General features: G+C 46.4%; 1 protein-coding gene across 1 annotated transcript in view; it reads left to right on the plus strand.

Moving 5' to 3' along the window:
- The window catches only part of Polr1a (RNA polymerase I subunit RpI1), a 135,300-nt gene that overhangs the window by 2,126 nt on the left and 116,156 nt on the right, over positions 1-17,018 (plus strand). Inside the window, exons 2-3 of the mRNA XM_077692741.1 lie at positions 3,415-3,542; positions 8,827-8,990. Coding sequence (XP_077548867.1) covers positions 3,415-3,542; positions 8,827-8,990 — 292 coding nt within the window. The remainder of the gene's footprint in view (positions 1-3,414; positions 3,543-8,826; positions 8,991-17,018) is intronic.

Below are 17,018 nucleotides of genomic sequence, written 5' to 3' on the forward strand. Positions count from 1 at the left end.
GCTGGAGGAGGCGCTCGGTTTCAGGGTACAAAGCCCACACGGAACCGCGGATAGTGCAGCAGACGACGGCCCGCCCATGAGCCTGGCGAGCGGGGTGGCATCGCGTGAGATGACGAACGCTGCAGCGGGAGCGACGCTTGCACCAGGGGGCAACGCCATCCAGGCGTCCAAGCAGCGCCTGGAGGACTGGTGGCGAATGTCCCTGGCATGTTGGCAAGCGCCATGAACATTGCCGATTGCGGCAGACACTATTTTTTTTTTCTTCTTTCTGTTACTTTGCGTTTTGGGTTCAGTGTGTGTGTTTCAGTTTTTATTGCTAATTTTTTACGTATGAGCACTGCCGGCAACCGTCTCGGTTGCCGCCCGTTACAAAGGGTAGAGCCACATCCACATCCAAGCCTCGTGATCACCAGGCCACATTTTGACCGGGTTAAACTCGTAGCAACACATTTTTTTTGGTGGATGGTGAAAATATGTTCTGCGGACTCAAGTGGCAGCACTTTAGCCTGTAGGCTATATTACTGGCGAGCATAGTTTTGCTATCTGCAGTGCTGTTTTCATAACGTTTTCTCTGCATCTAACGTGTACCTAACCTAAGCAAATCTAACACAAGAAGTGCAACACTAACCCCACAAATAACACAACTGAACAGGGCAGCCGTGTGACCTAGTCACAAAAAGCCAGCGCTGTCGACCCAAACAATTGGGTGAAATCACTGGGCTACACCATTCTCCTCCCCCTCCTTTAACCACACTAACACAACTAGGCCGTGGCACAACTGATGGTGAGGCATCACTACCAGTGAGAAGCGAGTTAACTCTAGGCATAAATACCACTCGCACTGAAGCAAGCCAACTAAGCCAATCAGGGCTTGCAAAATATTCTTCTGGAGAAAATATGCCAGCTGTTAAGAAACAGCAATGAAGTCATTGACCAAGTCAAAAAGTTTGAGGGTGTTCCGGCACATGTACAGGTTCTTTGCTCGCAAGTTTTTTTCATTGCCTTGGTGACAAGTGCTGCAACTATCAAAGTTTTCACAGACTGATAATAGCTTCACCCAGACACTCTGTCTGTAGTGTAACTTAGTGGCCATTTTTTTTTACAGCCTTATTCGGCAGTCCACGGGATGCAGATGTCAAAAGTGACAGCTGGACAATAGCTAACCCCGTCCCACTCTCTCCATGAGAGGCAAATGTCTGTCTTGAATTTCAACCAACCGGCAAACTGACTAGCCAGAGCCACTTGTTGATTCATCACTGCCAATAATCACAGATCGGGGGAAGTACCTCTAGCGATGAAATTTAAGACAGACTGCTCCCGATGTGAGCGTAAAATGGGTTGTCCGGGGATCTCCTGCCGACAGCTCAAAGATTCAAAATGTGCTTGACACAATAAAGCAGTCACACACATCATCGCTGTTGGATGTTCACTGACGGGACGATCCTGAACGACTGACCGACAAAGCTCTGTAGGAGGTGAGCGGCACGATTGCCATAACAGCCTATCCACTAGATATGGCGGGAGCGTTTTAGGTCGTGCGTACAGCCTTTTGCAATCGGAGTACGAGACATCGTGTGTACAGCCTCGTCGCAAATAGCCCGCCCTCACTCTTGCTGTGGGCCTGGGTAATGGAGTGAGATAAAGAGGAGCTCTGATGGTGGCCCAGAAAAAAATAATTTGCCTGGTCTGATAATGTCCCTGCGGTGCCGGCCACCCAGCTGTCACTTTGCTCTCTTCCTCTTTCGCTGCTCTCTCATCGTTGTGCTTTTGTACGTTGCTCTCCCCAGTGGCTTGTTTCTTCTCGGCGGGACATCTGTCTTTAAACTTGTAAAACAATGCGCGCAACCACGAGACATGCGTAAGGGCGCGGAATCGAAACCCCGGTGGGCAGGCACAGTGAGTGGTGGGGTAATCACCCACCACCACACACGTGGCGATCGCTTATTCCCTGTCAGGAAGCATGAAGTATGACGTAATCAAGGCCAGCTGAAAAATATCAGACTAACCCAGGAGGTCGAGGATACAGCCGTACGACAACGATTTAGGAAAAACCTAACAAAAAGTTAGCACGCGTTATATTTTATACCACAACATGCAATGTAGCCTGATTCTGCTTATGGTAAATCGATGCAACGAAAAAAAGTACCCTTTCTTTCTCGCTCACTATCCTGCTGCCTGTTTATTGATTTACACACAAACAACGTTTACAAGGGTTATCCGCAGTATGCGTTGACGTGGAGCAATGATGCATATTTCTATTTCAACACCCGAAATGGATAGCTAGCTGCCGCCTCGTGACGGATTTACAAAGGCGCTGTCAGTGTGGTTTAGCGACCCAAGAATATCAAACGCATTCTTTATTTTACCCCATGTCCTAACTTATGGCCTGATGTTCACTGCCACTGTGCCGTTGTGTAACCTTGTTGATGCCATCAGCGGATAGTGCCAGATGCATTGCTGAGCAACTTGTTGGGTGACCTGGTTTGTGAAAATAAAGATAGTCTAAAATGAAGAGCCAGGATGGATAATGACAGTCATAAGAAGTGCTTCAGTCATAAGAAGTGGTTGCGTGTTTCTTCTCGCACCCTTGACTATTTTACTTGTACTGATACGTGCACGCGTGCCATAACCATTCCTTAGTGTATCTTTGATGTAAGACAACTTAATTTCGTCAGGTACCGGTTACCCAGGAGGTGCTGCCGAACAAGCTCATCAAGCCATGCGTAATATAGGCGCACAACAGATGCGAAACTGCGCCAAAACATGCCCAAACAATCTAAACAACTGTCGCTGAAGCAGGTGACAAGCAGACAGACTGCGTCCTGCCGTTGTGGGGCTGGCGGTGAGATGAAGTGCCAACACACAGGGAATGCTGGGTAATAGTGCCCATTTGTAGCGCCATCTACACTGAGCTCTGCGAGTTGGGGTCATTAACGGAACGTCTGAGATAGCCGAGTTGGTGCTCTTGTTATATCTTTCTCTGTGGCCTGGGTTATAGTCAGTAACGGCAGCCACCTGAATCCAATTTAGCAGTGTGCTTTATAGTAGACATGAAAAGTGTCATGTGGTATCAGCTACCATATGAGTGGCTCTCTGCATGGCTCGGCTGTTGTCAACTTTTACGTGCTGAGGTGTTGACCTAGTATGGAGCGTCAGTTGGACTTCATGGTAAGTTGTAACTGGGAACGAACTGCTCTACCAGGCTTATTTCTTACTGCTCTACCAGGCCTATCGTCTTATTTCGACTGCATATGCTGTACTGGAACCGGCCTTGTGGTACTGTCTCAACATGGACATTGGGGGGGTGTGCGAGGGAAGAGTCAGCCCTTTATTATGCACTGCACTCGGGAAAACAAGAATAGACGGTTGTGATTGCTGTAACTGAAGTTGGTGAACGGTTGTGACTGCTTGCAGGGCCTAGTGACCGTGACGAAGTCTGCGCCACGTGCGGTCTCGGCTTCACCCACTGTCCGGGCCACATCGGGTACATCAAGCTGCCCCTGCTTGTCTTCAATCCTGTCTTCTTCAGGACCCTCTATCAGGTACGGTGATGTGAAAAGACCATTTCCGTCTGTTTTGCATATTGCCTTTTTTTTTTGTGTGTGGGTATAGGGTGTTAAAAATTATGCTTCTTTGTTTTAAGAGGTAGAACACCACTAGAGTATTTTTTGAGCAAATTTACATTTTTCCCGTTAATGTGGGAATGTGTCGCTCAGGAGGAGCAAACTGAGTGGCAGCTAAGTGCCTCCTGTGGGAAAGCTACTGCGCATTGAACAATCAGTTCTACAGCCAACAACTTTGCCTCTTTGGGGGGCAGATATCGGCAATTATTTCTGCCTGCAATCTGTTTGGTCATTGAATCGAATGGTTACTGTAATTTTCTTCCTCAAGGTAGCTAAGTGAAGGTCAGAAGGAACGAAAATTCTCCTTAGTAGTTACTTCCACAAGATGTGTGCAGCATGGTGGAAGCCACACGGCTCTCCCCGGTCTACTCAGTGAGCAGCATGTCTACTGCCTAACTTACTGTGTCATGTTATGGTGGCCGGCTAAAGACACAAGCAATTGGTCGGGACGTCGCCATTTCTCCCGCCCTGCCCTGACACGGAACTGTCCTTCCAAGACGTTAACGCCTGTCGCTGTATTTCTGGCCACCGTAGAATGTCGAGGTTAGGTAGACATGCTCATTGAGCTGATTGTTAGGTCCATGTGGCTTTCACTGAGCTGCACGCATCTGGTGAAATGAACTGTAAGTGCAGGGGTGAGACAGCTGCACATATTGTGCAGTTTTGATAAAAATTTATTTTCATGTGCCAAGCTGCACCAAAATAGTGAAAATTTTGAAAATTGCGCCAAACAGCCTGAAAAGCAAGGATTTTGACTCTCACGTCAGCTTCAATTGGGGAAAATGCCGACTTGACAACATGATTTGTGAAGGAGCCCCAAGGGGACACTGTTTTTAGCAGTTTGATCGGGTCATCAATCAATCAAAAAACGTGATGATCGATAGCAAGAAGCGTCCAAAAGGTTGTTTTTTAGAAAGTCAAATTTTCAGAGTGCTTGTTTTATATTCTATACGTTTCTATATTTTGCTCGTCGAAAACCATTCCAAAGGGCCATTAAAAATACTTAGGTCAGCTGAGGTGACAAACCATTTGCGTGAGTTGACGAAAAGCAGCTATTTGTCATGCGCTGTATCACCGGAATGACACCACCGGGCCTTCTTGGTATGGTTAGATTAACCATGCCGTCGTCTTCCACTTTCTGGTCGCCTCTTTTTTTTCTTTTTTGGCTCCTCTCAAAAGCTCGCAAATGGCAGAAAAAAGAAAACGGTGAAACAAATGAAATGATACCTTCCAAAGCGCGATTGGCTCTCTAGCTGGGTTCGCTGAAACGTCTTTCCGGACCGCTGGGGCAAAGCGCCTGTGGCAAAAGCCAAAAGTACTTTGAGCACTTCGCCGAATAGTCCCAGGTTTAGGTTACGTGAGTGGCTGGGTCTCGTTTAGTCATTTTATCTGTTGCGGTACCGCAGCGACTTTACCGCAGCCGATAATGCTTTAGAACGTGCACCAAATTACAAGAAGTTGTGGGGCTCGAAAGGCGGAGTTCATCGAAAACAACACGGAGCCCATTGAGTGTGAAATGTGGTATGTGTGTGTGTTTATAATCGGGGTTTATGAAGCAGAATTTTTTACTCATTGCGATGTTATAAAATGCTGAGTTGGTGCTACTATTTGACAGCGAGCTTGCGAGACACAGGAATAGGACGATCGACACGCCAAAAGTTGCGGCGGACAAATGCATTGTCGCGAGGTGTTCGGGCAGTGCGCGAACAGTTGTTACTATTTGTTAAACTAGTTACTATTGTTAAATTCCAGTAGCAATTATTACTGTTTCTCAAATGAAATTTAACGCCAGAGGCGGTGTGGCTAAATGTAGCAACGTTACTGAAATTACAATTGTCATGAACATACTGCACCTGGGAGGGCTGGTAGGGTGCAACTACCGTTGCCTTGCTTTGCGCAGCTTTTGCCGTGGCTCTACAATCGTTCGTGCAACGCAGTCTGGAATTACAAAAATAATAATTTCAGCATTCAAATGATAATAGAAATGCCTTACAATTGCAGCATTTTTTAGAATGTAGTATTTTTATCTGCTCTGTACGCTGTCTTTGCATACAGCCTCAATAAAATTTATAGGGAGATAGTGCAGTTTGTACTTTGGCTACTTTGTTAAAAAGGACTTCCACCAAAGGCTGTTTCTTTGTGGTGTGTATATCAAACTAATTAAAAAGTCTACTGCCCCGCCACCTGCTATAAATTTGATTTTTTCCGCTTTTAAGAAGATGGAATAGTAAATGTTATTAACTGCTCCAGATTGAGGTCCTTCTGCTCCAAAACCTAGATTTTGCTGCTCTAGAAACTGCTCCCTATTCTGCTTCTGCTGTCTCACCCCTGTAACAAGTGTTATTGTACGAAACTATGTTGCAACTGTGCCGTGCACACTTGGTGTATAAATGCCAGCAGCAATGGCACGGGTGCCCAGTACTTGTAAAACAACACAGCCGCTTGTCGGGCAGTACAGCATGATTATTTGCTGTAGAGAAAGACCCGCCAGCATCGCATGCAATTGTTCAGTTTTTGAGTGTCAATTCCACCGTGCGAAAAGTGCACAGCCTGTGCGTACTGTTTTGAGAGCTTCTTTTTCTATCAACCCAAAACTTGGGTCAGATAAACCCTTTGCATTTGGAGTGAGTTGGAAAATTGGGGTCGGTTTTGGTAATGCGTCGCACGTATAGTTTCATACTTAGTATATACTAGAGGGAAATCTGCCTTTGCATTTGCCTGCCGTCATGGGCACTGCCATAACATTTGGAAGCAGAGCTGCTCAGTGTGCAGCAGTTGCAAAACTCTCCGTAGGCCCCATTTATCAAATAGCGGTCCGTGGTTGACCCCCCTGCCTTGGGACAAACAGGGGCAAGTGGATTGGTCTGCCATCTGTCGACAGAAACTTGTAGCAGTACTCGAGCGCGTGTGGCTGCTGCCGTAAGTCGCAAAAAAGAAACCGCGGAAACTTGAGCAAGCTTTACCTAATTTGGTGTTTTTTAATTTGAAAAGCAGGATTTAAGTTGTGTTACTAAGCAAATGCTTTGCAAAGTTCAGTATTGTTTCACTAGGTGCTACACTTGCCTCTCAGCTTCATCAAAGCAGGAGTGCTTGCAGAGCCCGGATTCTGAAACGTAGTTTCGCAAATGGTGTATATTGAAGAACGCTGGTTGGAGGCGTTCCTCTCGCACTTGACCTGGCTAGCAGCATGCCTTCTTGTGGCCCCCGGTGACAAAGGCAACAACAAGAGCGACACCTTTTTTTTTTAAATTTCTGGTAGCTATTGTTTTATAATAATAAAATAAATGTAACTGCTCTTTTAACAATGATAATTACAGTTTGGGCAGCTGCAGGTGACTTTTGAGCTTGTTGGCGAGCCGTGCCAAGTAACGATGAAGTGCTTCTCTGCAGCGATATTTTGTTTCAAGATTCTGTTACAAGCCCTGTACCTTCAATGCATTGCAGAACATTTATTGCACTTGTTCATATGCTGTGCCCCACTCCTAAACTAACCTAAAAAGAATCAAACAACCCTTATTTATGGAAACAATGCGTAGAATCGACCTAAGAAAAGATTTTACAGTTAAAAAACAAAAAAGATGTGGGTTATTCGAAAAAAATTAGCTTTGCTGTGGCTTGAACCCAGTTCCTCCGCTCTCAAACCTGCAGTGCTACCCTCAGGCTATTGAGGTTGAACAGTGTTCCTTTAGCACTTGTTCAAACGAATAGGAGTTTCCCAAGCGAGCGAGTAGATGGCACTAAGTGCGCACAGAAAGGGGAAGCAAGGACGCACGCCTCCTTAGTCTGTCACGTGTGCCTCTGATCATGATTATGTATGTTCCCTTCGAAAATCGCTTTCATGGTTTTTTTCTCCGGCGAGATGAACTCATTGCAAGAGGTGTAGTCAGTAAATACTTGTGCGTTTTTTTTTTTTTTTAATCAAACCAATAGTTGCGAGTCAGCGCCGTGTCGTCTATCTTTCGTTCTTCGTCCCTCTCTTGTGAACAGCAAGATGAACAGCTACCAACTAGCCCTATTGTCTGTTCTGCTGAACTGGTGTGCTTGTACCCATGATAGAAGGGAATGTCGCTTCTTCGCGGCATATGACAGTACATTCACGGAAGTACGGCTCCATTTTACACTAGGGCCAGATTTCCCTCCAGTGCGTATATACAGTCTAGTCCACTCATAACAATATCCAAGTGCCAAGGAAATTCCATCGTTTAACCGGTAATGGTTACAAGCGGGTTGCGGAATGAAAAGGCGAAACATAGACCAAAACATTTTACTAGCATGCAAGCAAGGTCGCACTACCACTTATTTGCAGAAAAGAAGCCGTAGTTGGTCAGCTTTGTTTGCTGCATGCAAAGTTGGCGCACATCTTTTTCAAGAGCATCTTTAAGTGGTTCACCTAGCTGAGAGAAGGGCCTTTGGCGGAAACGAAGTCCCAGAGGGACTGTATCATGTGTTGGGCGTTCTGTGAAGACTCGACCTGAGTAGCACAACCGCATCATCAGAGTCGTCGCTGCCAGCGCTGTCACATCCTCACAATTTCGGTGTATGATGTAACCGGATTCAATCATTATATTGTCACGTATCCAAAAGACAATGCAGTTGCCTTGAAGGAAAAACAAGTTCATTGGAGCCAACTTGTGCTCTCCTAACAAGTCAAAGAGCACCGAGGGGGTGAAGCAGCAGTCAACAAAGTGACCTGCTCAGGCAAGTGTCGGCAAATTGAATACCGCAGCACCTGCTCTGAGGGCATTTATCTTTCAGCATGGGTGTTTCTCGAGTCGTCGAGTTACATCGGGAACACTGTAGATAAAAGAAGACTATTCTGGGCTAGTGGCGTTAGGGCGAAACCTTCTTCCCATCAAATGACATAACCTGTGCGGCATAAGAAAGAAAGAATGGAACATGGGCTTCACTCGGGACACAGATAACACAGCCCAGCGCAGCCGGGCGGTAAAAGCAAAAACATAAATAACCAAATCCAATGCATGGTTCGCGGCAATATCCGATATCGCGACACTGGGGTGTTGTGATAAGCAGTTTATTTTGCCACAGAAAGCATATGAAAGCGAACGGTGCTACAGTTCACCGTGATATCCGATATGTTGTCATTATAAGTGGACATGACTGTATTGGTATGGATCTTGATGCTGTACACGCCTGGCTGTGCAGCTCGCAGTGAGTGCCCTGGAACGTTTCCTTGTTGTTTCAGTTGCTGCGTGGCAGCTGCTTTTCCTGCCACCGGCTGCTGGCGCCGCCCGTGGCCTGCCAGGTGGCGCTGGCGCAGCTTCAGGTCCTCCAGTACGGAGCTGTCGCGGCCGTCCAGGAGCTCCAGGACATTGTTAACGAGAGCCTGGCCTCCGACGGCAACCGCGGGTGCGTTGGGGGGCCGATGGCGGCCTTCTTATTAAGGGGGGACACTGGTCTTTGTCAAGAACATGTAGGGTTGCCACTTGCCGAGTTTTGGACCAGCCCGACTGTTTTTTTTTTAGACAGCGGGCCAGTTGCCGGTCCGTACTTAGAACCGGCCGTCATTGGCCGTTTTTTTGGCCCTTGTGCCGTGATCATTTCTTTTTTGACCTTTTATAAGCGTCAATTCACCAACTGCGACGATAAATATGTGTCAACAAGCTACATGCAAGCTGAAAAAAAAAAGCATGGGCGAGAGCACTTTCTGAGAAGGAGGCGGACCAAGGTGAGGAACAATACAACGAAATCCCGTTACCATACTCAGCAAGGGCGGTTACTTTTCAGTGCAGCACTTTCAGAGCAATAACAAAAGTCTCGATCACTTTGAGTATGAACGCTGCAATGATTTTTCTCTAGGAAAACGCTGCAATAAACGGCATCGCATATAAAAAATGCATTTTTTTCAACACAAATTCAACCTTCTATATACCACGTCCCCCTCCCCCAAGGGTCGTTTTTTTGTTTGTTTTTCTGGGGAAGGTGGCAACCCTAAGCGCATGCCCTCTAGCTCTCATGAAAGCCAGCATTTTAAATAGTGGGGTAAGCACAAGGAATTTTGAAATAAACTGGCGGAAAGACTTTTAAAGGGGCCATGCCTACAAAACACAAGTTCGGTTCATTCGAAAGATTGCCTCGTTGGAATCATACTGACTCCACTTGTAGCGTGAACTTTGCTCAAATAAGCTACATAATTAGGAAAAAAAGGGAATGGCCGTACCACCCAGTAGCTCATTTTCTGCAACAGAGCCTATGATGTCCTATGATGCGAATCTATGTTGTCATATGAACCTATGATGCGATTGGCAGCCCTGCGATTGGCTGAGGCCGGCAAAAGCAACCGCAATATAGGTACAGCTTATAAGCTTTCCCAGTGAGCTATTTGCGCTTAAATGTAATGCATATTCATTTTACAGCAGTAAAAAGGGTGGGGTTAACAATGAAAGTTGCGAAAATACACATAACCATATAAGTTCCGATGTGCACTGCTGTTGGTGCTAGGTGCAGGATGCTTGTTTTAGCTGCACAGCAGTCTGCCGATTTGGAGTTGTCTTACACGACACTGGCCAATTGGTGTAAGCAACACTTTCTTACGGGACCCTGTTTGTTGAAGATAACCCATGATTCACAAAACGATTACTACCTACTGTGAGAAGAATGGGGCAAGTGTAAATACACTGAAAAACAAAGCAACGGCGGACAACGGTCCGCGGCTCAGTATGTAGCGCCATCTGGGAGGACGGACGGTAAGCATGGCTACAGAGCCTAGTGGCCCACTGGAAGTTCATTTGAATACCCGCCCCCATGACTTCATGGCAGACGTCGCGTAAACTCACGATTTGGCGGGAGAATCAAAGTTTGAACCTAAGTTCATTAATTTCTCAGTGAGTACGACATTGTTTGCTGCTGGACAAGCGCTGGGAGCTTTATAAAACACAAAATCTTTTGAATAAAGCAAACTCGTATTTTGTCTGCATAACCCCTTTAGAGTGGCACTAAAGTCCGTGAAGTCTGAAAGGCGGCATCACGTAGTGTCTGAACGTTGACACTACCGTACGTGTTTGAACAGCTCTGTCGGTTTCAGTGCACGATTCCAAAGTCGCATGAAGGAATCTTAAGGACTGCATTTTATTATTGTTTTATCTAAGGACAAGTTTTCAAATATCTCTTTTCATTTCGCATACAGTAAGAGGTATGTTGTGGCACGGCCCACTGTTGTGGTTGCCAATATTGGTTATGGCAGTGTACGTAGGGCTGGTACAGTAAAACCTCGCTACAAGTGGAACCACAAAACTTTGGTGGCACCAGTGGCAAGGAACCGTTTCGAATGCCCATTTCAAACACCAGAGTTTAATGAGCTGTAAAACTAGTTGCAAGCGGTGCGTCAAAGCGCCGCTTCTCTTATTGCATTTACCAGGATTCATAGTATACTGGAAAATATAAAGATTACAGTTTTGTGACTAGCACAGTTTCACATATGTATTCCTCCAAAAATTACTAATTGTCTCTCATTCAGGGGTGAGACAGCTGCGCATATTGCGCAGTTTCGATACAAATTCGTTTTCCTGCGCCAGACTGCTCCAAAAGCTTGAAAATTGCAAAAATTGCGCCAAACTGCTCCGAAACAGTCTGAGAGCCAAGGATTTTAGTGCTCCCGTCAGTTTCAGTGCGGAGAAATGCTTACTGATGGCATAATTTTCCAGCGCCACCAAGGTGATGCTGTTTAATTGTAAAGGTAATTGATTGATCATTCAATAAAAAACTCGCATAAAATTGACCCCGAGATAGTTTCTTCGAACGTAGCAATGTCGGGTTGGCAATGTTATATTCTGGAGTTTTTTAAAGTTTTCTCATCGAAAATCATTGAAAAGTCTTGTAAAAAAAGGCTTATGTGTACTGATGCGCAAGGTACTTGTGCAAGTTGATGAAAAAAACGGCAATTTTCGGAGCGCCGTATCTCCGGAACATCACTGGGCGCCGCCATCTTGGTGTGGTGAAGATAGGAAAACATGGCTGCCGGGCGAAGCAGTTGTTCGTGGTTCAGGCAGAGGGCCCACGCCGATTTCTACCGTGGTTTTGGTTATGGGGGTGGCTGGGTTTACATTTAGTTGTTTGATCTGTTGCGGGAAGTTGCGCAACTCGAAAGACGGGAGTTCAAAAACAAAAGGGGTGCCCACGAATTCGCCGTGTTTCGGCCTTGAGTGTGAGGCGCTGTGCGTGCTTGAAGTGAAATTTCGGACTCATTGCGGTGTTATAAAACGCTGAGCTACGGCTGCCTTTGACATTGCCTTTGACATATATTTGACTTCGACATTGCAGAAGTGGTGGTGCAGGCTACATCGCCGCAAAATGCTCAAGCAATGTCCGAAAGCGGGACGGGCTATTATTGCACGCTAGTAATAATGGTTCATCTATCTGAAGTGTACCAATGCCAAGAGGAAGGAGGCTAAACATACCAACGTTACTCAAATTACGATCGTAGTGTATATGCACCTTGGGGGTTGAAATGGCAGGGCTGGTGGGGTACGACGACTGTCACCTCGCTTTGCGCAACTTTTGCCGTGGCTCTACACTTGTGCGTAAAGCCCCGTCTGGGAATACAAAAACAAAATTTTGGCATTTACATGACAATAAAAATGCCTTACAATTGCTTAGTTTTTCAACTCGATATTCTCAACGGCACTCCACGCTATCTATACATCAGGGGTGAGACAGCTGCGCATATTGCGCCTTTTTGATACAATTCCATTTTCCTGCGCCAAGCTGCTCCAAAAGCACGAAAATGGCGAAAATTGCGCCAAACTGCTCCAGAAGAGCCTCAACGGCACGGATTTTGATGCTCATGTCAATTTCGGCGGGGACGAAAGCCTCCCGCATCCCAGTCACCGCTTTTATCGTCGGTCAATCGCAAACACAAAAATGGCACAAATAGAAAGACTGAAACAAAGCAAGCGATAGCTTCTAAAACTCGATTCGCCTTCCGTTCGGGTTCGCTGAAACGGCCTCGATTAGTCATGGCTGTGGCAGCAAACATGGCCGCCACCTGATCTGGCTGCTACCAACGCGCTCAGTGCGCATCGCTGATAGTTTCCCTGGTTTATTTTGCGCTATCAGCTGGGTTCCAGTCTATTCATTCTATCTGTTGTGGCTCTGAACAGGGACGTTAACGCAGGGATATGGTTTGAGATAGATTACGGGAAGTTGTGCGGCTCGAAAAAAAGTTAATTGAAATGTGGTGCCTACGACTTCGGTGTGGTTTGCCCTTGAGTGCGAAACGCGGTGCGCGTGGCTATAAACGGGTTTGTGAAGTGATTTTTTTGGCTCGTTGTGGTGTTATAAAATGCTAAGGTGCTGCTGTGCTTCGAAGCGCGATCGCGAGCCTCGGGGATGGAATGGTCGACACGAAAGTTGCGGGCTGTGCTGCGGCGCCGCAACCTGTTCAGGCTGCGCCCAATAGCTGCAGGACTACACGGTTGCCATAGAACGCGACTATATCACTTGATGTATGCAAAGTGAAATTTAATGCCCAAATCAAGGTGGCTAAACAGTAACGCTACTCAAATGACTATAGGGTGAACCTGCGCCCCGGGGACTGAAACGGGTAGTCTGGTTGGGCTATGCGACCGTTAGCTCGAAGTTGCTCAACTGTTGCCGTGACTACAGTCGTTCGTACAACGCAGCTTGGGATTACAAAAATAATAATTTTAGCATTAAAACGGCAAAAAAATGCCACAATTGCGGAGCCCTTAAATTTGATAAGAGTTTTAGCAGTCCGTCTGTTCCGTCGTATGCGTAGTAACCGTGCTGACCGGGACTCGTCTGGGCACTTGGGCATTCGTAGCGGTAGGGGGATTAGTTCCGCGGGCCTGCCTTCGCCTTGTCCGCATCTCCTCGCCCTTCCGCGCACGCAGGCACAGACCGGTCCTGGTCAACCCGGCAGGTAAGGCTGTTTCAGTGTTCTGTGTATTCAAAACTGATTGAAATGTGCACTTGACCCTGCAAATTGCTGAAATAATGATTTTTTAGCTCACAAGACGATGTAATAAATGTCCCTAACTGCTCCAAATCAAGATTCTTCTGCTCCAAAATCGAAATTTTGCTGCTCCGAAAACTGCTCCCAAATCTGTTTGGGCTGTCTCACCCCTGATACATTGAGCCTAAGCATTTAAAAATGGTTTCTCAAAGGGTATTGCAGTTCGTACCTTGTGATACTCTGGTAGAAAAAACTTTATTGAAAGGCTGTTTTAGTGTTATGTACGTCCAAAACCGATTAAAAAGTGCACTTTTCCCCCATGCGTTGCCAAAAAGTTGATTTTTTAGGCTCCTGACATAATAAATGTCGTTGTTCTGCTCCAAATCAAGATTCCTCTGCTCCAAAATCGAGATTTCGCTTCTCTAAAAACTGCTCCCAAATCTGATCCAGCTGTCTCACCCCTGCTCATTATCTTGGGCAGGGTTGCCACTGAGTTTAGAGTGAATGTCGCCAGACGGCGAGCAAGAAGTCTCCAAACTAGCCATTTTTTCTTAAAGGGACAGACAACCGATTTTTGTCGAGTATATATTCTCTATCCCAAATGAAAGGGCATCACTTAAAGCACCTTGACGAGAAACGGTTTTGCTGATAACGCCCTAGAACTTTTTAAATCGAATTTTTTGATCTACGAGCCGTATGTGTCCCTCTCAAAACTGATGCTGGCAACCATGACATAGAGTAGCTCGGCAACATACTTTTGTCTGTATGCGAAATAAAAAACGATATTTAAAAACTTGTTCCCAGCTAAAAAAGTTTGGATCGCAGGCTTTCCTGTTCCTTTATGTGTTTTTTTAATGCAACGGTCTATTTTGCACGAATGCGCCATCTGTTGGGATAGACGATAGGTAGAATCTGGCTTCACGTGGAGGGGGGAAGTTCAATTCTCCCCGGGCGTGATGTTTTTTTTTTTTTTTTTTTTTAAGCTGCCTTGGCGTATTTGGGGACTGAAATCAAATATATTGGCAGAACAAACGCCCCTGACTCAGACAGAATCGTCAAAGCTCCTTCGCTGGGTCTGTTTGCTGAACGCTGCCGTTGATTCTGGGCATGGTGGCTCTCAGTTAGCCACACTGAGAGCAACCCAGCGGCGGCGGGCGGCGTGTCTTTAGAATTTTTAAAGTAATGTTTAGAAATACATATACTATTTAAGCTTGTAAAAATACTTGTGTTAAAAGGTTTTCAATACGTAAATAAACGTTTCAGCAGTTACAGTAGCTGCTAGGTTTGCAGGTCACGTGACAGGGACACATATTGTAGTGTCAAGTTTCGACACTACGAACCGCCACCCTTCCGATTTCAGGAAGTTCGCTGCCAAATTAAAATTATTTCCGCCAGTTTGTTTAAAAATTGCTTGTGGTTACCCGGCTATATAAAACGCTGGCTTTCGTATGAGCTAGAGAACATATACGCGACAAAAATCGGTTGTCTGTCCCTTTAAGATTTCGCCAAAAATGTCGCCACACTTGATATCTGCGGTAGCACCTAAAAATAAAAGCTTCTAATTTTGTATCACCTCATAAAAATCAGCACTGTTCCAAACACTTACATTATATTGACGTTTTTCAACGCCAGTCGCAGCATGCGCTTCAAATTTCCTGGTTCTTCGACTAGTTAGATGGCGCCGAAAGGCTAGCCCAGTTATCATGGTAAACTTCTAGTACACTCTAATCATGGTCTTTAACGACGGTGCGGAGCACAATACAGTATCAGTGCAACAAGTACAAATACCATTGGTGAAAGAGTACAAATATTTAGGAGTATAGATGAACGACAGCGAAGATTACACGCACGCGCATGAGGCTCACATTAAGACGAAAGGAAGCCGGAACGCGGCTATAATGAAGCATAGAGCCCTCTGGGGATACAGCAAATACGAAAGGGTAAGGGGAGTCTGGAAAGGGGTCATGGTACCAGGATTAACTTTCGCAAATTCAGTTCTGTGCATGAATCCAGAGACCCAAGCGGGCCTGGAGGTAAATCAGAGGGCGATAGGCAGATTGGCCCTTAGGGGCCCACGGCAAAACTACAAATGAAGCAGTACAGGGGGATATGGACTGGCTGTCTTTCGAGGCGAGGGAGGCGCAGAGGAAGATAGAGTTTGAGGAGCGACTTCGTAACATGGAAGACGAAAAATGGGTCGCGAGGGTGTTTAAGTATCTGTATGAGGAGACGCGGTGGAGACGGAGGACCAGACAGGTGACCAAGCGGTACGGAGAGTCAGCAGGGGAAAGTGGGTTTTACACTAAAGTCAAAAAGCAGGTAAAGGCAGCAGAGACGGCAAAATGGGAACAGAGAATGGAAGAAAAAAAAAAAAGAACCTTGGAGACTTATAAGACAGAGAAACGGGAAATTAAGAAGGAGGTATTCTATGGCAATACGAGAGGAAGTGCATTGCTCTTCGAGGCATGGGCGAGGTGCCTGAGAACCTGGGCATACACGGGTAGCTACAGGCAGCAGGATGAAACATGTGCATGCTGCGGCAGTGATCGGGAAACTATAGACCATAGTGTCAGGGGCTGCACAGAGATACGACCACTGCGGGGTGAGGGGAAAACGACGCTGGCCTGCGCTGGCGGAGGCTTTGGAATTTGGGGCGAGGGGGAACCTCAACTTCAACGCCATATAGGGGACGAAGAGGCGACTGGAGTGGTGGTGGAGGAAAAGTAGTGAAGGGGTGGCTACGCAAGCGGAGTAATCATGCGGATGAGAATTTAGAACTGCGAGAGGAGGAAAAAACGGGGGTGGGAGCGATGAGTTTAAAACAGGGAAGAGGGGAGATGGGAGGAAGGAAGCAAATCTATTAGGTTAGCCGGGAGTAGGGCAGGTAAGTGTAATAAAACAGGCAAGTCGGTCGCTGACAACCGACGCCTCGATCCAAAGGAAGAGCCACTAATCATCATCATCAGTTATCAAACCCTAAAGTTCCTTCATTGCTTTTGGTCAAAGCCTCTATTTTTTTTCCTTTGTGACTGGGAAGGCTAGTACCGCGGGGTGTGGGGAAACGTAGCAACAGTTGCAGGAAAAGCTTAATTAATAATAATAATAAACATTAAAATAACCACGCCGAGGCTCCACCTTTACCTTCAGCCATAGCGTTATACAGTAGGCTATGGCTTAGCCGACGAAGAGACTTTTCCACCGACATAGCATGGGATCGTTATCTTGCAAACACAGGAAAAAAAAGTGGTGACTGCACTTGGAGGGATAAGTACCCAAAAACACGCTAAAAGTTAGCTAGCTGCGCGGTTCCCAGAGCCGCGGCGGCGAAAAATTTTCACTGGAGCCGTGACCCCGTGACACCTGCGTACGTCCCGCTTTCCACCCCCCGATGCCTACCCTTGTGCCCCCGCCTAGATATGCGCACGCCTCGGAGGAAATGAGACAAAAAGCCCTTCGAACGCCGC

This window comes from Haemaphysalis longicornis, unplaced genomic scaffold (assembly GCF_048455015.1).
Source record: "Haemaphysalis longicornis isolate Haplotype H1 unplaced genomic scaffold, Haemaphysalis longicornis Haplotype H1 scaffold_12, whole genome shotgun sequence".
NCBI classification, from domain to species: domain Eukaryota; kingdom Metazoa; phylum Arthropoda; class Arachnida; order Ixodida; family Ixodidae; genus Haemaphysalis; species Haemaphysalis longicornis.